The sequence below is a fragment of the Cajanus cajan genome, chromosome 5, assembly GCF_000230855.2.
Source record: "Cajanus cajan strain Asha chromosome 5, NIPB_CcT2T_4, whole genome shotgun sequence".
Classification (NCBI taxonomy): Eukaryota; Viridiplantae; Streptophyta; class Magnoliopsida; order Fabales; family Fabaceae; genus Cajanus; species Cajanus cajan.
In genome coordinates, this window is record NC_138521.1 from 71568227 (window position 1) to 71595555 (window position 27329).

At 30.0% G+C, this 27329-nt stretch overlaps 2 protein-coding genes across 3 annotated transcripts; one reads left to right on the top strand and one right to left on the bottom strand.

Moving 5' to 3' along the window:
• Nucleotides 1–6448: 6448 nt before the first annotated feature.
• On the bottom strand, nt 6449–14369 carry LOC109807775 (Met-10+ like family protein / kelch repeat-containing protein). The gene is made up of 10 exons (XM_020370395.3): nt 13521–14369; nt 12747–13155; nt 11202–12398; nt 10927–11056; nt 10189–10424; nt 9297–9432; nt 8325–8401; nt 7301–7407; nt 7044–7174; nt 6449–6935 (listed from the first exon to the last, which is right to left on the bottom strand). The coding sequence occupies exons 1-9, from the start codon at nt 14254–14256 to the stop codon at nt 7068–7070; spliced, it is 3135 nt and encodes a 1044-aa protein (XP_020225984.2). The 5' UTR covers nt 14257–14369; the 3' UTR covers nt 6449–6935; nt 7044–7067.
• Nucleotides 14370–14700: 331 nt separating this feature from the next.
• Nucleotides 14701–26439, top strand: LOC109807410 (starch synthase 3, chloroplastic/amyloplastic). 2 transcript variants are annotated; one of them, XM_029273627.2, is made up of 17 exons: nt 14701–14881; nt 14969–15159; nt 15423–15468; nt 15596–16744; nt 17506–17720; nt 18055–18325; nt 18928–19103; nt 19575–19682; nt 20377–20486; nt 21863–21968; nt 22244–22414; nt 23109–23237; nt 23905–24087; nt 24608–24739; nt 25039–25150; nt 25459–25582; nt 25879–26439. In XM_029273627.2, the coding sequence occupies exons 2-17, from the start codon at nt 15055–15057 to the stop codon at nt 26012–26014; spliced, it is 3273 nt and encodes a 1090-aa protein (XP_029129460.1). In that variant the 5' UTR covers nt 14701–14881; nt 14969–15054; the 3' UTR covers nt 26015–26439. The 2 variants fall into 2 exon arrangements, with proteins under 2 accessions (XP_029129460.1, XP_020225516.2); XM_020369927.3 differs by having other exon boundaries at nt 14703–14894.
• Nucleotides 26440–27329: the final 890 nt, after the last annotated feature.

The window sequence follows — 27329 nt, forward strand, 5'->3', positions numbered from 1 at the left end:
ACCGACAGTGAGTATTATATGCTTTCCACATTCGTCAAGGTGGGGACCGGGGAATCCACATATATAAAAATATAAAATAGACTAAAAATTTATTTTAGTCCCTTATAATAATTATTTGTTTTAATTTAATTTTATTTTTATTTTTGTCTCAATTTGGTCCTTAATAAATTAATTAATTTTAATGTCAGATTTCTGTCTAAATTATTTAAACGGAGTTAACTGTTGTCACGTGGATGCCACGTAGATACATAGGTAGTACCCAATTTCTCGAAAATACCTGGGACCAGAACGACCCGTTCTGAAACTAGAACGGGTCGTTCTGGGTGCACTATTAGTATGTTAATTTTGCTTCTGAAACAGGCCATTCTAGATGCAAAATTAACACACCACTAGTACATCAGAACGGGCCGTTCCGGATTCAGAACGGCCCGTTCCAAAACGCCAGAAGACAATAGAATATTCTATATTTTATTAAAAATATAATAATTTTGAAAAATATTTTTTATGGTAAAAATTTTAAAATTATTTATTTTTATAAAATACAATTGTCTTATAAATAGAGTGATAACTTTTCTTTTTTCTCTTTCTGTCTGAAGAAATATTTAAGTGTCACTTTATAAATTTTTGCAACTTATTTAAAATTAGAGGAATAAAATATAAAAATTAATAAGATAAATATAATAAAATTATTAATTTGTTTTCTTTTAGTGTCTTCTAAATTTTTATACTCATTTAAAACAAAAATATTTTATATGTTAATTTGAATTAATTAAACGAAGTATCATATGGTTTTTAATTTTTTAAAATTTTTTATAAATTTGATCTATACATGAAAAGTTTTTTAATTTAACAATTAAATTTTTAAAAATTTGATATAGAACATTAATTATTAAGTAGAATAAATCTATCAAGACTTACTCTTGAAGTAAGTAAATTTTTTCTTCATTAAAAATAAAGATAGTTTTACCACAAAATAAAAAACAATTAAACAATAAAATAAAATATAAAAAAATATTAATGTATTTATTATATTAAATATAACAACATAATTAAAATATAATTAATAATATATATTTTATAAAATTATTAATATTTTATATATAAAAAAAAGAATGAAAAAAATTTTAGTGGGACAAGTGTCCCCACTATGATTAACTTAGATCCGTCCCTGCATGTGGCTGTGTGATGAAATGAAATAAAATTTACTACCATTGTCTTTAGTGATACACTGCATTGTCCTTAATGATACACTGTATAATCCAATTGTTTAGCAATTGAAGTTATCAATTTCTATTGATAATATTATCAAATTCAATATTTGAAATGCTTTATACAAAATCCACGTGGATGCTAATTTTTTTAAAAATACCTGGAACCAGAACGACCGGTTCTGAAACCAGAACGATCCGTTCTGGTTGCACTCCTAGTGTGTTAATTTTGCACCTGGAACGGGCCATTCCGGATGCAAAATTAACACACTAAGAGTGCACCCAGAACGGCTCGTTCTGGTTTCAGAACGGGCCGTTTTGGTTCCAGGTGTTTTCAAAAAAATGGGCATCCACGTGACATCCACCTGTGCATCTACGTAGCATTCACGTGGCCAATAATTAACTTCGTTTAAATAATTTGGACAGAAGTCCGACATTGCAACCAATTAATTTATTAAGAACCAAATTAAAACAAAATAAAAATAAAACTAAATTGAAACAAATAATTATTATAAGAGACTAAAATACTATTTTAACCTATAATATATATTTTTTCATTCCATCACACTCACACATCCACAAATAATCTATACTAATAATTATTATTATTACGAGGAACAAATTCCTAAAGAAAACCCAAATAATTCATCAATTTACTTATCATCCTCGTAATTCAAGTTAAGAATTCCTGTTAAGAGGGAATCTGCATCAATTTAGTCCTTATCAAACCCGATAAAGATTATCTCATCTTTGACAATAAATACTTATCAATAATAATAATAATAATAATAATAATAATAAATTATTGAGAAAGATCTGTCAAATATTTAATAGTATAACTTGTTCATTTTAATCATTGGAGGAAATATACTTGGATGTAATTAATTATCAGTTTCTCTATAGATATATATCAAAAGTATTCTAGCATAACTATATTGAACTTTAATTATTGTTAATATATATAATTAGTATTTTAACATTTATATTACCTTCTAAATCTTTATTTTATATGTATCTTCTAATATACTTGTAAAATAATTTGACATTTATCTAACTTAAGATATATATTTAATATAAAATCTAATCATTTATAATTATGATTACGTACTAAAATATAATATTTAATAAAAAATAAATTTTTATATAATTTTGAGATTCTCAAATTTATAGACATAATAATTAAGTATAAAATTATCATTTAAGATAAAAACAAACAATATATTTTTGAATATTTTAGACAAAGGTTATGTCTATTATATTTTTCACATCAGAATAATATATAATTAAAATTTATAATAAATTAATTATATATACAAATAAATATTATATTTAAATATATAAATTAATAATTTTAAGCATATAAACTATAATTTAAATTTAAAATAAATAATTTATGTTGTAATATAATTTTTTTAATTATTAATAGTTTATTTTAAAATATTGAAATTTAATTTATAAGTAAATATAATAATTAAAAAATTTAATTTAATAAAAAATTATAAAAAAATCTTTAAAATATTATCATTAAATAATAATTTCTAAAAATATTCTCATTCATGTTTAATACATAAAAGATTGTTTAATATATAAAAGATTGGTTATAATAATTATTGGATTTTTATAACTGACATAGTAGATTGTATACTCTAATTAACTTTAATCAAAAAGTATACGATCTGCAAATCTCGAACACATAAAAGTTAAGAAGTTCATATAATCAACAAAATAATGGGTCTTTATTTTGATTAAATTGGTGAGTAACCGATATAATAATTTACATATGTCTAATTAGAATGATTTTATCTAATTAATTAAAATAATTTACTCTATTTAATTTTAAGATAAAAAGTATATTATCCCGAACCTCGAGCACATGTGGAAGAAGTTCTTATAACCCAAAATACACCGCAATCATAACAATTTACTCTAAAGTGGGAGGGTATGATAAACCTCTTCGGTGCATATAATATTATAATAGTAAATATATATATATATATATATATATATATATATATATATATTTTATAATTTTATTTATTTTATCTTTTAATTTTTATAATTTAAAAAATATTTTTTTCTCAATACTTATCTTTTTATCCTTTTTTAGTTGTTATACTTTAAAATAAATATTTGACATAAATATATTTTTAGTTTCTCAAATTTAAATTTATTATTTTAAATTTTTATAATTTATAAAATTATATTTTACTTTTTTAGTTTACTAATAACATATCTGAAAATAATAAATTAAGATAATTATGCAATATTAATTGAGTTTAATATTTTTACTAATAGGAATAATAGTAGGTAAATTTAATAGAACAATATTTGATAGATTTTCTAACAAAATTTAAGTACAAGGACTAAAATAAATTTTTTTAAAATTACTGGGAATAAAAGGACTAATTTTAAATTTGAAGAATTAAAAATAAATTTACTTTAAATTTGATAGACTAAAAAGATATTTAAATCTAGATATTTTTAGTCCTATATTTAGAATTTTTAATTATTTTAGTTCCTGTCGTTGTTATTTTTTTTTTGTTTTTGTAATATTATTTCTTTTATGTTGAGCTGACAAATATATTAATTAAACTTTGTGTATTTTATATTTAATTTATTTTGCTAAATTTACTCTAAATTATATCTCTTAATATTTTGTATCTCTTTTTTACTATCACTATAACATCCATTGTTGAAGTATATTTTTATTTTACTCTCACAAAATTAAAAACTTTTACCATATCAACATAAAACAAATAATGTTATAACAAAAATTAACAAACAAAAATTAAATAAATTAAAAAATTGTAAATATAGAAACTAAAAAAAATATATTAAATTATAAGAATTAATTTTTTTTAAAAATATAAATATAAAAATAAAATAAAATAAAAATATAAAAACTAAAAACTAAAATAAATGAAAGAATATATTATAATAATAGTGTCTTGCAACTTCCAAGTCCAGACAAAAGTGTTAAATCTCTACTGTCCTTTACAACAACCTGTGCTTGGTTAAATTTGCTAGCATTTATTGCCTATTTATAGTGACAATTAATTAAAAATTTAAACTAGCATTTTAACGATTGTTATTTTATATATATATATATATATATATATATATATATATATATATGTGTGTGTGTATAGTTAATCCATGCCATACACTTTTTCGTTCTTGTAAGTCATATCTCAACCGTTAATAACATCGTGAAATCAATACTATATTTTTCCTTCTTGTCTATTTGTTTAAAACTATTTTAAAACTATTTTAAAAGTAAATTAAAAATTCAAATATTTTTTAATATATATTTTTTTACTTAAATATGTTTTTAATCTCTATAAAATAAATAAATTTTGATTTTAGTCTTTGTAAAAAAAATTATTTATTTTTCATCTTCCAAAATTTAAAATTATTTTTCTTATGTAGTTATTGTTAACTACTTGTTTGTTCATTAAAAAATTAAGTAACTATTATAATTGTCACTTATATTTGTTAGTTATCTTATATTAGCATGTAACATCTCTAAAAAGTTTTTATAAATTCTTAAAATAAATGTTATTTCTATACATAAAATCATTGTTAGAGATAAAAAATAGTGATTTAAATTCAAAAGATGATAATAAAAAAAATATATTTTTCAAGATTTACTTATTTTACAAAGATTAAATATTTTATAAGGACTAAAAACAAAGTTTACAAATTTTAGAAGAATAAAAAATAAATATTTTTTTATATACTTAAATCAAAATTTATCCATTTTATGGTAACTAAAAAAATATATTTGTTTTTTTATTTTATTTTATGAAATTACAAATATTTTATTAAATTTAATTTTACTTAATAGATAACTTTAGAATCTTTAATAATTTTACTTCTAAAATTTTAAACAAACAATCGCTTTATCTTGCGACCTGTAAACTTTGTAGTCACTAGTCACCTGTGATTCTTGGATGATACAACTAAATAGGATATCATCCGCGTAGGTTATGTTTGATAAAAAGAAATCTTTTATTCTCAAATCACTTTCTCAATAATGAAATTCTTTTAAAAAATTTATAACATGTTTATTTATTATTCTACCTTTCTATAAATAATATAATTATTCCCAACAAAGTTTGATTCCTATAAGAAACTAATTTACAGAAAAAGATTTATTTGTCTAAGAAGGTGAAAGCGAAATTATTTCCATCTATTCGCAAGGATCTCTTGTATAAAAATATTTGCTTAGTGGGGGGAAAATAGGGGCCTAGGCCTATGCTTGAATAGCAAATTCATATTTTAAAGGTTGCTCTATATATACTGCAGTGGCCAACTTGTACTGATTTAGCACCAAAGAAAGGAATTTATTAAAAAGAGGAAAAAGTATGTAATGGACGTAACTCATTCGTTGCAGTGAAGGCAATAAGCAATAAGCAATAAGCAATAAGCAGTAAAGAAGGTAAAGGTTCAATGTTAGTTCTTGAAAATCAGAATAACGTCATAACGACAGGCCATACGAAAACATGCTTGTCTAGCTAAAAGAATTGCACCAACTAGAAAATGTCTCTTTAGAATAATGATTGACGTTCATCCTTTAACTACGTCTTAGGACCACTTTCCAACGGTATTCAATTAAGGAGAATTGTGATTGCAACATTTTGGTATGTGACAATCATTCAACTAACTCAAAAATATTTTAAAATTCAATTTGATAATTAATTCATTAAATTTAATTCGAGTTGATATCAAGTTAAAGATTAAATTTAATAAATAAATAATCAAATTTCAGTTATATATAATTTAAATTATTTAATTTATGAATATATTTGACATATAAATATATAATTTATATAATTAATTTTTTTATTTAATTTTAACTTATTAATACTTGAAAGAATTTTCAAAACTTAATTATAAATTGATAATAGTAAAAGAAATGAATACTTTAAAATCTCATGAACATGAATTAAGTTTTCTATTATTTTATACAAATAAAAAAAATTAATTTATATAAATTTTAGTTATAATTATGTTACTTTAGAGTTATATCTTATAATCTTGCAAAGCTAATAATATAAATTGTTATTTTTTTAAAAAAATCATTTTATCTAATATATATTATTAAATTAAAATTTTAAAATGTATAAAATTAAAAAAATTAAAAAAACTAAATTCTAATCCATATGATTCAAATTAACAAACTGGATCGAACAGCTAACAAACTTAAACCGAATCAAACTTAAATTGAATCAGGTTCGAACTAGAAAAGAAAAATTCATATCAAATTTGAGTCAAATTATAAAACTCAATCAAATGTTATCGAACCGAAAGAAACCTGACTCATTTCCAAACCAAGTTACAGACAGAGCCATTGCTAGCGGATTAAAAAACCACCAGAGTCCCTCTGATAACTTAATTAATAGTATGACAATAAAAATTATGAGCTTATAAAAAAGAAACACTGCATAGAATACAAACAAACGACTATCGACTTGGGCTTCATCGTAGCCCAAACTAACAAAACCTTAGGCCAGCTTCATGTTATAAAAATTGAAGCCCTCCCCTTAAACTATTTTTGGAAGGATAAAATTATCAGTTCCAACACTTTATACATCAAATCGCAATACGCATCACGTGGAATGAGACGCGGTATGTGTGATTGCCGAATTCAATAACTATCATCCAGTCCACCACCGCTGCAATGCACAATATTTGCCAGTCCGACCAATGATTGAAAAGGATTTTCTGAAATGACAGCATTTTACATTTGCCACCGTAGATCAGTTAGAATTTTGGCATATTAATATTCCAAATGATATTCACATTGATTGCATGCAGAAACCAGTTTTTAACCTCAACTACCAACAGTCCCATTCACTATCTTTGGATCTGTCTGCATCTTACATCTGCTACAACATGGCGAATATGCGGAGCATACCATTTTACCCTCTCCACATGTTCAATAGAAACCTCCCAACAATAACCTGTGGGTATCATAATAGTGTGGGTTAATCGATCTTAATTACAGAAATTTGATCTTCAGAGTAGCAGTGGATCAATTTCAAAGTTGAATAATTTTTTAAAAAAAAAAAAAAAACACACGATGCTACCTTCAGATCTAGCAATATCAGATATTGATTTTGATACATGATCAATCCATTGACACTCTTCTGAGTCTTTTGTATTCCCATGGATATGTAATATCCCACCCTCTCTCCTGCAACGTTGATTCAACGAGAGAATGAAATTGATCATTAAAAGTAGAGGCCCTAGAGTGAATTTGAACAGAATTAAGCTAGTCATATCCACACAATTTTCTTCGTTGTCCTAGGAGCGCATGTTTCATATATTAATTCCAATTTGTAAGATTTCGTTGTCATCAGAAGTAAAAGAGTCATAAATATGGCATTTAGTTACTGATACAGTTTCCAGATGCAGTGGTTTCAATCAGGCAATTTAATGCATGAGATGTGAACCACAGCTTCAGGATTATTATGACTAAAATTGGTAGAATTACTTGTCAAACCAGACAATTTGAAAATTACTCGGGAACCAGGATGTAAAGAGAGAACCGCAGATAATTTTACTAAAATAATGCATCAAATTAAATTGCAGCTAAAACTTTGAAACTGTTATGTCACCTAATATGACAGTTTATCTCTAATTTTATTCACATTGGCTGTATATTTACTTTTTTAGAGATAAACATTCTAAATTCAGGAAAATAAGTACAAGAATTCAGTGCCAGAGTTCTTTCAATGTCAATCATCATAGATAGTCAGCTATGGAGAACACAAGAAAAGAAGAATTTTTTCAGAAGATAAATGCAGCAAACAATAATATCATTGCCGTTCACAAGGTCAGCTATAATTAAACTATATGGTGCTAAATAAGCAGGCAACTTAATATAGGTGTGGAAGCAAGATGCCACCATCAATAAGAATTTATTAATCACCAAGATGGCTAAATGCTGACAACAGAAAATAGAGTAAACATGCAACTTAATATGGGTCTGGAAACAAGACCCAACCACCAATAATATTTTATAGATTGCCAAGATGGTTAAATGCGGACAACAGAGTAACAGCAGATAAATACGTTGAAAGCAATGATGCATATTAGTATTCCAATTACCTTAAAGCCCTCACAGCTGTGACCCAGCTAAGCTCACTAGACGGAATGAGACCAAGACAGACTCTATCAGCCACGCTCTGTAAATAAAAAAAAAATCAACAGATTCAATTAAATTATTTCCTTCTACATGCATCAGTTAGTGTTAAGAATTGATGGATCCATTTTCCTAAAGCATCACACCTTAATAGTCAGTGTCCATAGTGACTCGTTGAAAAAAGTGAACAGAGTAAATAGTTCATCGATCACATGTTTCTTTCCTTCTATTTATCTTTTTAACAAACAAGGGGATAAAAAACTTCCCTTTTCTCTTTATCTTCTTTTCATCCAAACAAGGGAAGAAAAATATTACAATCCTAACTCAAATTTCTCTGTACAATTTTCTTCCCCTTCACTTTATTCCTCCTTTCATCTTTACTAGCTGGAAGAGTGTCTCTAATAATGTCAGAAAATGCATATTTACTACAGTTACAGTATACAATCAGGTTTAATTGAGTGCGAGTTACAATTTGCTAATGATGGAGAGCAATGGCCACTTATAAAGAGTTAACTAAACAAAGGTGAATCAAATAAACATGTTAACCATCTCAGAATGTTGGTAATCAATCTTGTGGTCAATCCTCCTAAATTAGAAATATGTTTGCCAGCGATAGGGAACCTATGGGCAATCAAGGCATTACTGACACTGGGTAGGAGGGTGTCTGATCTGTGGTGATGATGAAAAATGAATCATTGGCTTCTTCAGGAAACTAGGGAACTGCAACAAGGTCATTGCTGAGTTAATGGGGAGTACGGGAAGGTTTATCTATGACATAAAACATGGTCTTTAGATGGATTATGCCCAAGACTAATTCTCAGGTGTTGAATCAAGCTCTTTCTCTGGTAGGAGGAGTTCAACAGGGCGATGGCCAGCTGATTTGGTAAAGTAAATTTCTCCTTGCTGGGTGAATAAATAGTTAAATACACACACTATACCTTGGGTGCTGTAATTCTATTATCTCCTTCGAGTATGATACAACGATCAGCCACAGAATTTGCTTGCAGATTATGTTGGAGTGCTTCTACAGCATGGGGATTCCACTCACAAGCATATACAAGTGCTGCCTGGGCCCTGCTTGCAAACATGCAAAAGCAATAAGAATATATATAGATTAATATTACGAAATATTAAAAAAAAAAAAATTTGTAAGGTGAAGAGTGAAGACTGCTCAAGCCTTGCAAAGTTGTAAGAACTACATTGGTCACACCTTCAGTCGATGTAGGATCTCAATACACCACCTCATGCACATTTGGGGTGTGGAGAAATGCAGGTGACCCAATAACAATACCCCCTCACGTCTAGAAATAGTCACTTACAGGGTATACAAATATGGGTGGCCCAATGACGAATTTAGGATAGATTCTAATATCATCTTAGAATTTGGACTTAGGACCTACCACAACCTCATAAAACTAACTTGTAAGGTGAGGACTATCCAAGCCTCATGAAGACTACATTGACTATATCCCTAGTAGATGTGGGATCCCAACAAGATAAGAATTCAAAGCCTCAATCACTGTTTAATAAAAGTAAAGGAATGCCCCCATCGAAGTCATCAAATGTTCATATTCAGATCCAGAATGTATTTTATGAAGTTTCCAAAAAATAAATTATCAAATGTTGTTGACACAAAGTGTCTAAGTACAAGTGGACCCATATCTTCTATACAGCACTAAATAATCTTGTCACTTGGCTTTCCTCCAATCATAACACAACATTGAAGGCTAAAGGGTAATTTTGTCACAATACCCAACACTTCAAAACATTACAATATAGTTAGAGATTAAGTTCAATACACAGCTCTGCTAGTACAAACAGACAGAATACCTGACAAGGAAAGGCAGCACAAAGTAACCAATGCCTGCAAACAGGTCTACTACAACCTCTTCTTTACAATCCAGCCTGGCCATCCGGAGCTTCTCAGAAAGATTACCCCATGAGAACATGCATTTTGTAGCATCAAAAGAATAGAGTATTCCATTTTCTCGATGATTGACCCAACCATTATCTCCAACAAGAATCTGCAATGTGCTATCTCTTGTACCAGTTGCAGCAACCGGGCCCTATAATAACCCAACTTATGTCATAAATAAATGAATTCATTGCAAAGCTATTGTGGGAAGAATTGAAAACAACACTGATTAATAAACTAAAGCTATAAAATAATTGTCTCAGTATAAAGTATCACTAGTAATTCCAAGACTTTTTCCTTCCAAAGATCAATGCAAAGCACTATCGGTTTGCATCTTATCAGGAACTGCCAATTCAGTTCTCTTTTAAGTTTAGCCTTCATAAATCTGTCTAGACATTGATTCCCTCTATCATAGAAAAAGATGTTAAATCTGGATTCCATACTAGACTGAATTTCTTTTAACCTTTACAAATAATTTGCTATTGAAAATTTTAGTAATTCACATACTTGTAAAATTTCATCATCAGACATTCCTTTATCTTTCACATATATTTAATATGTGCTGTATATTCAATAAGAAAATTTTAAATATATCATGCATCAGGGAAATAAATGAATCAGAATGATTGTATTAATCATGTATATGTGATTACCTGACGAGCTAGACGGTAAGCCTTGAGGCATTTGGCAACAATTGGCCAAAGCTCTTCTACAATGGAGTCCCACATGGAATCCTTAAAAGAAGTACTTGGAAGTATAAAAATATCTCCAAGCCGATCCCATCTGGAAGAATAAAGAATAAATAATACATACAAAGAACACAACAATAAAATAAAGGGATTGCATACAAGGGTGAAAATCCAAGTAAATGGAAAATAAGCAAGAAGTTGGTAAGCAGGCACCATAAAAGCAATTTTAAAGAAAGAACCTTGCTGGAAGTTCCTCTAGAAGCCTTGGTGGTAGGCCCCTATGTTCAACCAAAGATGTTATTGCTTCAGTCATCACTTTCAAAGGAGATTTGGCAGCTTTTCTTTCTTCAACAATCTTGTCTTCCAGCACAATGGCACCATATTCATGGAGAAGTGTCAATGCATCAGAACCTGATAACTCATTTAACAAGTATTCATCTCGTTTTAGTGGTTTTGAAAAGGGAGCTTCATTTTTTCCATCAAATGCATCTCCCAAATGGTGTTTCCTTTCATGAAATACAGCAAAAAACTCTTGATGGACAGGAAAACAGATATGTACTCCACCCTCTTCAGAGTATGCCTTCCTCCCCAGGTCTAACCATCCAAATTTCTTCAATATATCCTTTCCCAATTTTGCATATTTCTTTTCTAGTTGCAAAACATAATGCAATGCAATCGTCTGACTTTGATCATTCAAGCAAGGTAAGTTATCATTAAAAGATAAACTTTCATCTACAGATATATTTGGTGCATGTTCAAGTTGGAGTCCAAGAGAATTTTCAATGTTACTCCTGCTTGTCCCTTCATTTTGTTTAATTATAGGCTTTCTTTGATTTTTTACAGGCATAAGCTCATCATGTGATTGTGCTAAATTGAGCAAGGTGACTTTTGCTGGCTCACTGAATTTGGTCCCAAATGCATAGCATGACGCACCACCACCAATTATAACAAGATCATCACCAATGACATTGACTGTACTACGCACAAACAAATCTTTACCTACAGAATTGAGGGTAACATGTTTCCATAGTCGAAGCTTCAAATCAAGTAAAGCCAACTCTTGACAATGTTGTCTAACAGGACAACCACCGAGAACCCCAAGATAATTCTTATATACAAAAATTGAGTGGGAGAACCTAGAATGTGGATTCCTTCCAGTTGTTATTTCCTTTGTCCATTGACACTTCTGAACATCAAAGCTATACAGATCCCCAAGTGCTTTCCCACCATTATATCCACCAAACACGAAAATCTGAGAATCAGATGCCACCATAGCATGTGAGTGGCGTGCACATGGCCTGTCCCCAGAAACTGGTATTTCTTTCCAGTGTAAATTGTTTGTGTCAAAAACATAAAAGGAAGAAAAGATAACATCATTATCAAGCCCCCCAAATACATAAATGTTGGAACCTACAACAGCTGCAGCATGCCGATGCCTATCCAACGTGTACAGAACTATATATTAGACTTACAGTGTAAAAAGAATATTACAAAATCAATCAACACCAAGTAATGTCACTACACTTTATGATAGAGTTCCAATGTACAGTTGTAATTGTAAGCATTTGTGCACATGAATTAAAATACTGATACCAGAATTCATTCAATACATCATCTTAAAAAGTTTTTTTTTTTCATTCAATACACCAAGTTATCTAAAAATAAAATTAAAAAAAAAAAAAACGAGGTTTTTTTTCCCTACTGCAAAATTGTTTGACCAGTGCCTTTCTTTTGAATTGGAGAAAGGCTGAAAGTTATAATGCAAGAATGCTGTTAAGTATTACCTGGGAGGAAATACATCATCACCAAATTGCAGTAGCTTCCAAGAATTCTTGGTTGTATCAAGTATCCATACATCACTCAGAATTTTATCAGGACCAGTCCTGCCTCCAATCACAAACATGTGATCCCCAACCAAGGAAGCTGTATGGCCCAAACGCGGAGATGGAGAAGCACAGCCAACAGTGCTAACCATTTCAAGATTGCCCAAATATGGATCAAGCAGCAACAAATAATTTCTTCTGGCGTGTCTCCCCATGCCTCCAAAACCACCAAATACAGCAACTTTCTTGTGATCACCATCATCCAATGCACAAGCTGAGTGGCCCCATAGGAAAAGCTTTTCCACTGGTTCACCAACAATTTCGAAATGGTCAATTGACAGACCAGAACCAGGAGAAGAACCCACAATCCCTGCCAACCATTCAAAGATTCAGAGTTTTCATCGATATTAAAAGGAAAGTTGTCCTGCAATCAGATACATACCGATATGCATCAGTACTAATTCCATCACTCAGACACATGCATTCTGATAGCGCTACACTTACAAACACGTTCCTTTAAACTATAAAGTAAAACATCAAGTCGCAAATCCCTTTCTAATGCAAAAGTTGACTAAATTTTACGGTTGAAAAAGGGTTGACTAAAATGAAAATTCCTTGACTTAATTATACTTTTAATCTCCCTGCTATAGTCATTTCGCAAATTTTGAATTTCCGGAAATGACAATAGTAAGAGCACAGAACGTGCAATTAAGCCAAAATAAAACCATATTACACCTGAAGAAGTTCCTGCATTCCCGTTTCCTAGCCGAGATTCATCCTCGAGTTCCAGGTGGTCGCAAGCTTCATTCGCCGACGACAAATGGTTACTGTTATCAGCAACAACAGATCCAGTGGACTGAAAAACTTGGAGAAACCTCTGAGTTCTTTTCCAATTGGCTTCCATTTTCTCATTTGCGACCATAAGGAGGTAGCGAACATACTCGGGCGTGACCATGACGTTGCGCGTGTCCCCCAACGGCACCTCCATGCGAATGGAGCAGCGAATGGCGATGATGACGCGCTTCTTGGCGTTGGTAATGCCACTCTCTCTGAAGCCGCAGGAGATGGCGAGGGAAACGAGGGAGTGAGCGGAGTCGAGGTCCCTGCACTCGAGGGCAATGATTAGGGGCTCGAATCGGAAGACGAGTTCGGATGCGACGGGGGAATGAGTCGACTCGGAGGGAAAGAGGAGGGAGAGAACCGAGTCGGGATCGGCGAGGTGGTGGGAAACGAAGAGCCATGAGCCTCCTCTGGCCTTCTTTTTAGGGTTTGGGGATTGAGAGTGAGAGAGGGGTTGGGAGAGGATTGAGATTCGGCCGGAGCAGGAGCTGGTGGTGAAGTAAGAGGGGTTTTGGTTGAGAGTGTTTATGAGAGGGATGATTGCTGTGTCTAACGAACCTTTCGGAGATTTGTCCGATTCCGTTGAGCTCAGCGACCCTAACGCCGCCGCCTTTCTCTTTTCGAACTCCATTCTGTTGACACTTGACAGTAAACACCACTGCGATGCGATGCTATGCTACTTTTCTTGGACTCCTTAACTTATGGGCCTTGCCCCACTCCTTCCCCAAATTGTTTACGTGCTATATTATGTTTATGATAGTTAAAAAAATCATCCAAATATGCAAAATAATCACGAAAGTAAATAAATTAGGGTATTATTGTTTCGGCTTGAGGTTTGAGTTAAAGATGAATGTTTACAGCATCTTCTCCAATAAATTTTAATCAATAGCAGATAAAATGTTATTAAAAAATATTTTTTAATTTTACTTTTGAAACAAGATATTATTAGTCAATGGTTTGCGCAAGTCGTATGCTAAAGGTTTGATGCTAACATCACGATAAGATCCAACGAGGAATTAGTGCATATTTGGCTTTGGCATATACCTCCCATGAAGATTGCTCCATGTGGCATGTTCTCATTTCACATTGCGAATCCTAGTTGATTCTCATTGTTGCGTCTTTTTAGTGTGTAACTAACACCTAGGCATTTGTTAAAAAGACTCGGTACAAGATCTCACATCACACTACTCGCAAACGTAAAATCTTTGGTCATATAAACCCTTCTCTGTCATGCCATTATCAGAGAATCAGCATTGGTACATGCCATAGGTATCATTTTAAAATCATTCAAGTGTTCTTAAATAATTACACACTGTAATAACGTTTATATTTTTGTTGCACAGATTATGAGAGAATGATTGCTAGATCGAACATTTTCTCATGCATAGCGTAGAAGCATTGTTATTTGGAAGTAACAACAATAGCGATCATGGAGATGTCTTTGCAACTGAATTGCAAAACGGTGTTGGACAATAGAATAACGTGCTTTGGCAATGGCTTGTTCTTTCATACCATTAGCCAATGCTCCCAACCAGTTAATATCCCAATTCATCCTACTATTGTTTTCTTATTAGTTTATTCTTAAACTTGATGTTGTAGTTCACCTTGATCAACTAACGATTATAATTTCTTTCAAGCAAATACTAATCAATATCGTAATTTCTTATTAAAAAGATATAATTGATTAGATTCTTGTGCCATAATTATGGGTTATCTTAATGTGTTTATACTTTTAGACATCTCTACAAATATAAAAGACTTGATATATATTTATTTATTTATTTACCTTGGTGACAGAAATTCAAGGATGGTCGACGCTCTATTTGCATCAATGCTAGTGCAGGTTTATTATCTGCCCTTACTCTAATTTTTTTTATACTTGTTATGCCAAATGATGGATCCTTTCCAACCTATTCTAATCAAGTTTGTAAAATTTCTTCTATATAATTGGCCTTTTTATCTTTTGGTAGATTTTTCACGTAGGAGACAGAGGAGGATCTTTATTGCAAAGCCAAAGGACCATGGTTTTGATTCAAAGGGTTTCGTTTCGAGACCATCCATTAGAACAAGCCATCAGCAAAAGGTTAAGAGAGATTTGTCTACCTCGACACAGGGCGTTGTTCAATGCAATCTAGTTGGAGAAAATGGAAGTGTTTATATAGTCGATGAAAAGGATGTTCTTGACACTTCCAACATTGGGAATGTTGAATCTTCAAACGATGTTGATGACATTGAGGATGGAGTAACTAGGGAAACCATAGTTGGAGAAATAAATGATGATTCTGATGATATAGTAAAGAAAGAGGCTTCTAAATTGTTGAAGCTACAATTGGAAGCAAGTTTGCGCAGGCAAGAAATAGAGAGGATTGCACAGGAAAGCTTGTCACTACAAAACAAGTTGTTTGTATATCCTCCTGTGGTTGAGCCTGACCAAGATATTGAAGTGTTTCTTAATAGAAGTATTTCAACTCTATGCAATGAGCCAAACGTTTTGATTAAAGGAGCATTTAATGATTGGAGGTGGAAATCTTTTACCATTAGATTAAACAAAACACACATCCTTAATGGTGATTGGTGGTCTTGCCAGCTACATATTCCAAAAGAAGCCTATAAAGTAGACTTTGTGTTCTTTAATGGGCAAAATGTCTATGAAAATAATGACAAAAAGGACTTCTCCCTACTTGTTGATGGTGGAATGGATCCAATTGGATTTGCGGATTTCTTGATTGAGGAAAAGTGTAAAGAATTAGAAAGACTTGCTAAGGAGCAAGTTGAAAAGGAAGAACAGGAAAAAGAGAAAAGGAAAATGGAAGCACTGAGAGTTGCACAAGAAGAGGACATGTCACAAGCTAGGATGGAGATAGAAAAGAAGAAACAAGTGTTGCAACAGTTGATGAAAAACGCAGTAAAATCCATGGACAATGTTTGGTATATAAAACCTAGTGAATTCGAAGGCAGAGACTTGGTCAGATTATATTATAACAAAAGATCAGGTCCTCTTGCACAAGCTCAACAAGTATGGATTCATGGGGGACACAATAATTGGATAGACAAATTAACAATTGTTGAAAGGCTTGTCAAAAGTGATTCCAAGAATGGTGATTGGTGGCACGTTGATGGTATGCTTATTTACTTATGTTGTCACTCATCTCTGATGTTAGTTCATTTAACTGAAGTTAGTTGTTTATGAGACATATAAAATGTATGGATAGAGAAAACATGATTATTATGTGAGTTGCAAGGAGGTGGAGTTTGACATATATTTATGTTAGAACAAACACGTGTTTTCTCCTTGAAGGTGGAAAAATGTGAATCTACTGTAATGTTATATATATATATATTTTTTGTTGGTACACGATTGTGAACACAAAGGTGAATGGAATGCCTTTATAAGATTGTATGTGGATAATGATTCTGAAGCACATTCTTTGTCCATCAAAAGAATTAAAATAGAAGTGAATTACAGTTGTATCTTTGATGTGCCAATCATTTAATATAAACATGAAAAAGTTGCAGATTTAAGGGTTTGGGACATTTGTATTTATGCTCGTCATTTTGATCAAAATTTTGAACTTTAGAGGGTTCACAAGGATTTCCTACTTAAGGCTTTGGGTTTCTATTATGTCCATATTTCAAGTGACAAGTCACGAAGAGAGAGAGTTCTTATATAAAGCATTAATGTTTTACTTTTGATCACTTCATTAATTAAGCAAGTTTGTTAACATGAATGATTGTTATGGCAAAAAAGGGATAAATGTTTTTTTATGGTACTCTATCCTAGATAATAGTGTTTGAAAAGTGAGGTAAAAACGTGTTCTTCTCTTCAAGTATAACTTGAAGTGAATAAGAGTTTTGAAAAATTAATTTTCATTTGATGCAGTTGTTGTACCTGACCAAGCTGTTGTCCTGGATTGGGTCTTTGCTAATGGCCCACCTCAAAATGCGAATGTGTATGATAACAACAACCGTGAGGACTTCCATGCTATCGTGACAAAGGTTATACCTGATGAAAAGACTTGGATTTGGGAAGAGCAAAGGATATATAAAAAATTGCAAGAGAAAAGGAGGTTAAGAGAGGAAACTATACGCGCCAAGGTTAGTTTTCACAAGAGATGCCTTTCAAATGGTAACATTGAGTATTAATTGTATTATTATGTTCATGTTATTTTTAATATAAAAACATGCAGAAAGTTAGGGATAACATATATACCTATAGTGTAACTAGCATATTTGGGGTATGGAGTTTATCTTTTTGACTTTGATCTGGTAGCTTATTTAAATATTTGTGTTGAGACTGCAGTCCTAGGGTTATCCCCAAAACTTTGCTTATCTAAATATTAGTCGGCAAACAAAAGCATTACGCTTTTTTGCCTTTGGGAAGAAATAATATTGATAACATTTCCTTGATTTGGACTTGTTAATGTTTCAGGTTGAAAAAACAGCATGTATAAAAGCTGAAACAAGGAAAAAAACTTTAGAAAGATTTTTGCTTTCTCAAAAGCATATTGTCTTCACTGAGCCTCTTCATGTTCAAGCAGGGAGCACAACGACTGTATTTTATAATCCTTGCAACACAAACCTAAATGGGAAATTAGAGGTTTGGTTTAAATGTTCATTTAATCGATGGACTCATCGTAATGGTCCATTGCCACCTCAGAAAATGTTGGCTACAGAGAATGGTACTTACGTCAAAGCCTTTGGTGAGTCTCTCAGTGTTTAGATTTGAAAAAAAAAAAAACAATGGAATATAGTAATCCAATAATTAGCAATATCAAGGTTTTTAATATCTCCTTGGTTGCTTAAATTTTGAACTAATTATTTTCTTGTTAGAACTAATGGAGAGGATATGTGAATTCTAAAATACATTCAACTTTCAAGTTCCTTTCAAATGTGTTATAATTTTTTGGTTCCTATTAAATGAATTGTGCTACCTATTCATGTGTTTTATAAGTTGTAAATTGGCCTTGGTATAAGTGTTGAATGTTCGTCATTAAAAAATGTTATGGAAAAAGTGGTGTTTATTAAAAAAAATGAAAAGAAAAAGAACATATTGCTTACATACAAATTCAATGTAACATAGTGAAATGTTTATAAATCTTTTGTCAGATTAGCGACAAAAAGTGTTTCAAGGAAGATAGTGTAACATTTATTTTAGCATATTATTTGGAATTTCGCAACTTGATACAATTAATGTATTTGTGCAATCAATATGTACGTAATGGTAAAAGGACAAAACCAATTCATTTACATATAGCCTTATACATTTGTTCTGAATAAACTCCATGATTTTGTGCTTCTACAGTTAAGGTTCCATTGGATGCTTACATGATGGATTTTGTATTCTCTGAGAAAGAAGACGGTGGAATTTTTGATAATAACAATACAATGGATTATCACATACCTGTTTTGGGAGGTACTGTGAAGGAAATGCCCATGCATATTGTCCATATTGCTGTTGAGATGGCCCCAATTGCCAAGGTAATTAGCTTGATACATCTACATTATTGTTTGATGATGAAATTTTTTGAAATTTACAATGAAGTAATATCAAATCTTACCATTACCACATGGGTTTTTAATGAAAAATACAATTCTCACGTGGTTATAGTATTTAGTGATCTCTTAAAAAAGTTAACATCAAAATGTCGATCATAGTTCTTTTATTTTTTTAGGTGTATATAAAATGTGGACTTTTAAAATGTGTGTAATCGTAAGAATAAAATTAGCATTTTTATTGAATTAGCATTTTGAGTGTTTCAGATGTTAAAATTTTATCAATGAGGGAGAAGAAATAATGAAAGTCAATCATTTTGGAGATTTTATAATATGTGAATTCTATAATGCAATTTGAGGATATTAGAATGCAACATGCTTGATGGACATTGCTAAAACATGTTGTGAAAGATTTTAACATGCTCTTTTAGTTCTGATGATCTATATTTTTGGTAGGTTGGAGGCCTTGGTGATGTTGTTACTAGTCTATCACGAGCAGTTAGAGATTTAAATCACAATGTGGATATTATTCTTCCAAAGTATGATTGTTTGAACCTTAGCAATGTAAGTTTTTTGCTATTGCTTTAGCACTTGTGTTATATCACCCTACATCGAATATTTAGAGTTTATTCATTAAATCAAGAGTTTTCTAGCATGTCATATTGAAAGAGCACGTTGTGATGGTTAGTCATAAGAGTGTTATATCTTGAGTTTCAACGTGAAACTAGTTGGTAAACAAAGGAGAAAAAGAAAAATATTAGAAATTAGTCAAGACATTCATGAGCATGTTTCTTAACATTTGTTTGTTGAGCATTACATTGCCCTCTTAAACGTGTAAACAATTATTGTTGAGTTATTTTTGCATGTTTGAGTAACTACATAAGTCCCTAGTTTATTTGATTTTTTTTAAATAGGTCTCTAAACTATCTTGTTTTAAAAATAATTATCTCTCTAGAAATCAAAATAGCTTCATAAGATTAGTTTGTAAGAGCTTAAAACTGTAAAAATAATGACAACTAATATCAGTTTTTAAAACTATAGAGACTCGATTAAAAAAAGATTACATGATCAAGGGTTCGATTAATTTATATATATATATATATATATATTATATAATATTTTTCTAAACTTATATATATATATATATATATATTTATATATAAGTTTAGAGAAATATTTAAAAAATTTCAAATAGTTCACGAACTACTAGGTAATTTATCCATTTTGTAATATTTGTTAAATATGTCTTTTGATGTAGGTAAAAGATTTTCATTATCATAAAAATTACTTTTGGGGTGGAACTGAAATAAAAGTATGGCATGGAAAGGTGGAAGGTCTATCTGTCTTCTTCTTAGAGCCTCAAAACGGGTAAGAACTTTGACTTTTTTATCCTTAAAAGTTGTTAGGAAATATTTCCTTACAAAAAAAATTAGTAAATAGAAATAAGTTTAAGATTCATTCCTTATTTATCTTTATCTTTTTTTCTTTTATTTATTTTTATCCTTGTTTTTAGGGAAAACTATTAAGAGAAACACCATATATAGGGGTTGACAGATCTAAGAGATAGGGAATTGGTATTCTAATTTTATGTAAATAATCGGGAAGGGAGTCTCTCTCACCTAATTTCGTTGGAATTCCTTCTTTTGTTTGTATTTTTCAATTATTTATTTTGAAGAAAAATTAAAACTTCCCAATTCAACTTTAAACGATAGACATTGAATCTTTATCTAAAATTGTAACCTTTTATGATTTACTACTTGTTCACATGGATAATCCCACTAATACTAATGATTCAAATTGTAAGGAGCTTGCACCTTAGAAGATTTGAATTATAATTGAAGTTCATACTTATTTTGAAAACACACTTTGAATCAACTTTAGGTCACAACAATGTGTGTTGAGACTTGAAATAACATTTAGGGAAGGACATAGTGATTGTATATTATAATTGAACTTAATGTTCTTATAACAAAATTGGTTGATAGCTATCTCAAGGACTTGGATTCATTCAGATATCATTTACTATATAGAGTTGCCTAAGGAGGGGAAGGGGGGCGGGGAGGGGGTGGGAATTTCACTTGTGATGGATTTTCAACACCAACACAATATGGAAATAATAGGATGGTGGGGCCAAGCCATTTTGGTGTGAAATTTTTTAAACACAATATAGGAACACTTCACCCATAAATATCAAACATGATGCCTAAATATTTCCAGGCTTGTAAAATTTGGTAACTTTGTTATCAATATCCCAAGTATATATATGCACAAGGCCAAGAACTATTTTAATATATATATATATATATATATGAAATTCAAAATTATCTCTTTAAAATATGCAACAAACTCAAACTATGGCTAAAGAAATAATTCTTGTATTGCTTTAAAAACGAGTTGAGAATAAAATATATTATTCGTGTGTAAAAACATAGTCATGATTATGTATGAAGAAAACTTGGAAGAAAAAAGAAGAAGAAGAAGAAGAAGATGACACAATTGTATCAATTTTGTAACAAACTCAAAAATTTAAAATGATAACTGTTGACTATATTGTCTTTGACATAAGTACTAAAAATGCATATACTTTGTGTCTGTCTATGACCTTTGCATCCCCTGCGTAGTAATTCTGTATTACTTTTTCTCGTTTTTACTCTTCATGATCATTATTAATAAGATGACTAGGAAAATTTCTACTATTTCACAAATTAAATTATGCTTAACAACATTTATATTTTTTCATGCAGATTCTTTCATGTTGGCTGTGTGTATGGTTGTGGGAATGATGCAGAGAGATTTGGTTTTTTTTGTCATGCTGCTCTTGAATTTCTACATCAAAATGAATTTCATCCCGTAAGATATATCATTTGATTAACATTTTGCCAATTACTTATGTAAATAATTGTTCAATCCTGTGAGATATACTTTTAACTTATGAATTGTAACCAAAATATTAGACTTAACTTATTAACTTGTTTTTTTATATTTATAATAAAACTATTTAATATAAATCACGTCAATCAACTTCATTCAAAATCAATTTAATCAATCGATTTTGCTCACTCAAAAACACACTAAATTGATCGTTTGACTTTAAGTTAATACCATTTATGTATGGTTATGGACAGGATATCATCCACTGTCATGATTGGTCGAGTGCACCAGTTGCATGGCTATTTAAAGAACATTATAAACATCACCATTTAAGCAAAGTAGGGGTTGTGTTTACAATTCATAACCTAGAATTTGGAGCTCATTTCATTGGAAAAGCAATGACATACACAGACAAAGCAACAACTGTAAGTGCTGGTTTGACACTAAATTTGTCTACTTTTCTAACTTTATTTTAAAAATTCATTATCATTTTCATTATTTATATTAGTTGGTATTATTTAGTTGTAATATTTGCTTTATTCTTTTAGAATTTCTTGTCTTTTTACCTATAGAGTAGAAGGAATTTTGCTAGTATATAAAGAGTGTTAGCTTTAAGGTTGGTGCACTTTTCAAATCAGTTGAATATGAAGGCAAGAAGTTGATTGATTCACTTTCTTCATGGATTTGAACAAAAAAAAATATGTTCGCAGTGATTATCACTCGTGGGGTTTCTTTTGTAGGATTGTTGAGAGAAATCATGCCATGATTTTTTTTTTTCTAGTAATATTGACAAATTACTAGGTAGTATGTATATTAGTGGGAGAATAAGTTGAGTTGGTCATGAAAGAGAAAAATGAATGAATTAATTCATCACATCTTTTTGGGACCTCGCACTTATCATATGTGAGTATGATTAAAATTTAATATGAAACAAATTTCTTTTTTCTCTTGTATTATAATTTTACTAAAAAACTTGATGACAAATACAATTTAAAAATTTAATCAAAATCAACAATATTTGAAGGAAGGAAAACCTAAAACTGGTTCTTACATTTGTACATTATTCTCTTTTCCTTCTTATCAATATGGGATCTTAGTCATATATGCTTATATTGACAGGTCTCCCCAACTTATTCTAAGGAGGTTTCTGGGAATCCTGCAATTGCCCCTCATATTCACAAGTTCCATGGCATTATAAATGGAATTGACCCAGATATATGGGACCCATATAATGATAAGTTCATTCCTGTAAGTAGGCATATATGCAATTTTTTCTTTTTACATAGAAGGCAATTTTTTGTTTGGTTACAAGGAGGGGCAAAGCCCATAAGAACCAATTTTAATATTGAATGTAATTATCAAACTTTAATCCCAACTATCATTGCTTGAGTACTTGATAACCCATTAATATTTGTATCCTATCTCCAAAATTATATAATGTATCATATACTCGTCTTAAATTCTTCAAATTTTGTCAAAATACTTGAACCTATATTTATGCAATATAGGTGTTGAATGACCATTTTTTCTCCTTGGCTTTTACTTCTACTAGATGAAACCCATCTTATATTGTATTTTTCTATGACCCTGCAATAATACAACCAATTAGAGTGAAGATACTTGTGTCATACTCCTTCTATAACTTTGTGTCAGGAAGAATCGTATACTTAACTGTCTACAACTGCACACAACTCAAATTAAGTTTAACATTATAATGTAATAAACTATGATTGCTTTAAGAAAGCTGGATTGATAGATTAGTGAATGTAGTTAAGTTTAGTAATGACTTGGAAACATTACCTTATCCCTTATACCCATCTTGTACTTATTCTTTAGTTAAGTATTATTGACTTTGTTAGGATTATTTTAATTCTACTAATCCAATTATGACCAGCTTAATCAAACATTGTTGTAGGTATCATACACATCCAAATATGTTGTTGAAGGTAAAAAAGCTGCCAAGGAAGCCTTGCAAAAAAGGCTTGGTTTGAAAAAGGCTGACCTTCCTTTATTGGGAGTTATTTCTCGATTGACTCATCAGAAAGGAATTCATCTCATGAAGCATGCTATATATCGTACCCTAGAGCGTGGTGGACAGGTTTTTTTATTTTTTATTTTCATCAAATCATGTGTTGACATTACCATGTATATGCATTGCTTGCATAATAACATATAAGGAGACAACTATAGAACAAACATGAATATATTTCAAGCTTTTAGGCAATGCTGTTATCAATAATTGATAATTGATGTGATGTTAAAGTGTCTATGATTAAATTGTTTTGAGTTTCAACCATTATCTCCCATGTTAGAGATAAGTAGTTAAACACAGTTTTATTTGTCACTTTATAGATCCAGGTTTTAATTGTTTAGAGATATTATTGAAAAAAATGAATTATATTTTCATCTTAGATAGAAACTCCATGTATGCTTTTACAAAAAAAAAAAAAAAAATTATGCCTCAAGCATGTGTTTATGATATTGATTAACCAGAGGATTAATTTCAAAGCAGGACGATTTATTTTGTTATCAGCTTTCTACTTCAATTTGGAAGTTGTTTATAAATGTTGCTTTATTAAACTAATCAATATCTTATCAATGGAAATATTTGAATGTAGGTTGTTTTACTTGGGTCAGCTCCAGATTCTTGTATCCAAAATGATTTTGTAAATTTGGCCAATCAATTGCACTCTCAACATCATGATCGTGTTAGACTCTGTCTTATGTATGATGAGCCGCTATCACACTTGGTAATTTATTGCAGAATTGAAATCTTTGGCAACACAATAGATACTAAAATCACACTTTCTAAGACTTGTTTTAAAACATTTTATTATATGTTGAAAGCTATGTAAGTCACAATGAGTGATATGGATCTCAATATCTATTCACCCCATTCTCTATTTAGTGACACCTACATGGATTTCATCTAATAATAAAGTTTATCAAAAAAGTGTGTAACTTGCTAGCATTCCTCTTGGTATCATTTAACCAGATTTATGTACAACATACATGGCATTATTGACTTATTTGAAACATTTTGTTTTAGATATATGCTGGTGCTGATTTCATTCTAGTTCCTTCAATCTTTGAACCATGTGGTCTAACTCAACTCATAGCAATGAGATATGGTTCAGTACCCATTGTTCGAAAAACCGGAGGTTTGTCATGCTTTATTTTAGTCACTTAAATAATAATTGGTTTTGTTGACTTGTCACCACTCATCGTTTATATTTGGAATGCTTTCTCGTATTAGTTTTTAGTTTTTCTTTGATTGGTATGAGCTCTATAAATCTTTACATATGTATAAAGATATGTAAAGATTTATAAAGGTATTTTTTCACCATGTAATATTATATAATTTAATTGTCACTTTTCTTAAAACGATCTTACCTAGATAAATGACTTAAAAATATATTTGGTAGTCAAATTATTTATTGTCTCAACTATGTTCATACATAATTTGTAGGACTATGTGATACTGTATTTGATGTTGAGCGTGATAGGGATAGAGCACATGCACAAGGTTTTGAACCAAATGGCTTTACTTTTGATGAAGCTGATGTTAAAGGTGTTGATTATGCCCTTAATAGGTGAGTTATATGTTGTGCAATGACTTTACATTTGTCTTTGAATACGAGAAAATCAAATGTGTCAAAAGTAAAACTTCATAATTACTCTCAAAAGTCTCTTATGACTTAAGATTGTAAGGAAAAAGTCCTTTCACAAATTTGAAAGTCCTATTATACAGGCTTAAATGTTGGACTTAAATATTCATATCGACTAAATGTCTACTTTGCTTAATAACCTTGCACACATGCATATAAACTAGTTTATAAAGTCCTAATTTTTTTTAGTACAATATTAATTTTAAAATGGACTTTTTCAGGGCAATAGTTACATGGTATGAGAATCGTGATTGGTTTAACAATTTATGCAAGACAATAATGGAGCAAGACTGGTCTTGGAATCGACCTGCTCTTGACTATCTAGAGCTTTACCATGCTGCACGTAAGTTAACATGAGATTTGACTAGACAGGAATTAAGATTCAGCCATTTGTATAATACTTTGTAGTAAGTTTTTGTTTTAAACAAACAAAAATGCATATGGCAAATCCTACATGATGACAACTATGAGGTGAAAAGCTATAACAACAAGCTTTAAATTGTTTACTTTTTAGCAAGCAACAATTTATGCCATTTTATGGCAATTTTATATATGCTAAGAATTTTGTGTCTTTAATTTGAACAACCTATGAATTGTGATTAAATAGTATTGCAGAATAGATATGCATGTTCTCATGTTTGAGAGAATTAAAAATTGAGAGTAAAAGTCATTTTATTTTAGATATATATGATAGATATTGACAAACACTTTTTATTGGATATATAGAAGGAAATATTTGATTGCAAATGCTTTATTGAATAAAAAATTATTTAATTTCTTTTCATCATCTTCCAAATTTTAACTAATGTGATAAAGAAGATTAACAATGGCTTTAGTGAGTATGTACATAATTCTAGGATTTGATTTGAAAATTTACACTACACTAATAGACAAGATATGATATTACATGTCCCTTAATGTGATGATTAGTGGAGTTTGACTTATTTCAAGATTCAATCTAATCAAATATAATCAAGATGGAATGAGTTAGGATTGGATAATCAATTAAAATATTATTAAATTCTAAAACTTAAGAATAAGAAAAAAAATTACAAATATTCATTCAAATTCGCATCAATCTCATAAGAAAAAGTATTTGTATTAATATTTAATTAGCTAACAAATCAATATTTTATTTTTATATTTTTATGCAAATCAAAATGGACATAATCAGATAATAATAAAGACATAAATATAATTTATGGCATCAAGTAAAGTTAAAACAAAATTGAAGTTAAGAGAGTAAAACTTAATGAGCATAATTTGCAAGTTCCAAAATATTTAATAAATAAATGAATTCTTTAAATATGTTTATAAGAGTTCAATTATCTAACTGTACATATAAAAACCCTTGTTGGATAAGATAAAACTTATTTGTGTCAAAGGAAAATAACCAATTACATATTAGTTAACTATATATTTTGTTTATACTAAAAAATAATATAAAATTAAAAGAAAAACTAAAAATCAAAAACTTTAATTTTTTTTGTAAAGAATCAAAAACTTTAATTAAAATATATTAATAAGGTATCATCAAATTATAAATTGTTATATATAATATATAGTAAAATTGTCAATTTCGATAATGATTACTTTAATAGATATATTTAAAGCAATTTTTTAATTAGTTATTAATGCAAAAATCTTTATATTAACATTAGGATACACTTTT

What these genes read in the sequence shown, in the direction of transcription:
- LOC109807775 (XM_020370395.3), bottom strand. Translation starts at nt 14,256, where the DNA reads ATGGAGTTCGAAAAGAGAAAGGCGGCGGCGTTAGGGTCGCTGAGCTCA. An exon ending in CTAGAGGAACTTCCAGCAAG is followed by an intron (nt 11,057 to 11,201) that starts GTTCTTTCTTTA and finishes TTATTCTTCCAG; the next exon opens with ATGGGATCGGCTTGGAGATA. An exon ending in ACAGCTGTGAGGGCTTTAAG is followed by an intron (nt 7,408 to 8,324) that starts GTAATTGGAATA and finishes TCAACGTTGCAG; the next exon opens with GAGAGAGGGTGGGATATTAC.
- LOC109807410 (XM_029273627.2), top strand. Translation starts at nt 15,055, where the DNA reads ATGGAGATGTCTTTGCAACTGAATTGCAAAACGGTGTTGGACAATAGA. An exon ending in ACACAGACAAAGCAACAACT is followed by an intron (nt 22,415 to 23,108) that starts GTAAGTGCTGGT and finishes TTATATTGACAG; the next exon opens with GTCTCCCCAACTTATTCTAA. An exon ending in GTTGATTATGCCCTTAATAG is followed by an intron (nt 25,583 to 25,878) that starts GTGAGTTATATG and finishes GGACTTTTTCAG; the next exon opens with GGCAATAGTTACATGGTATG.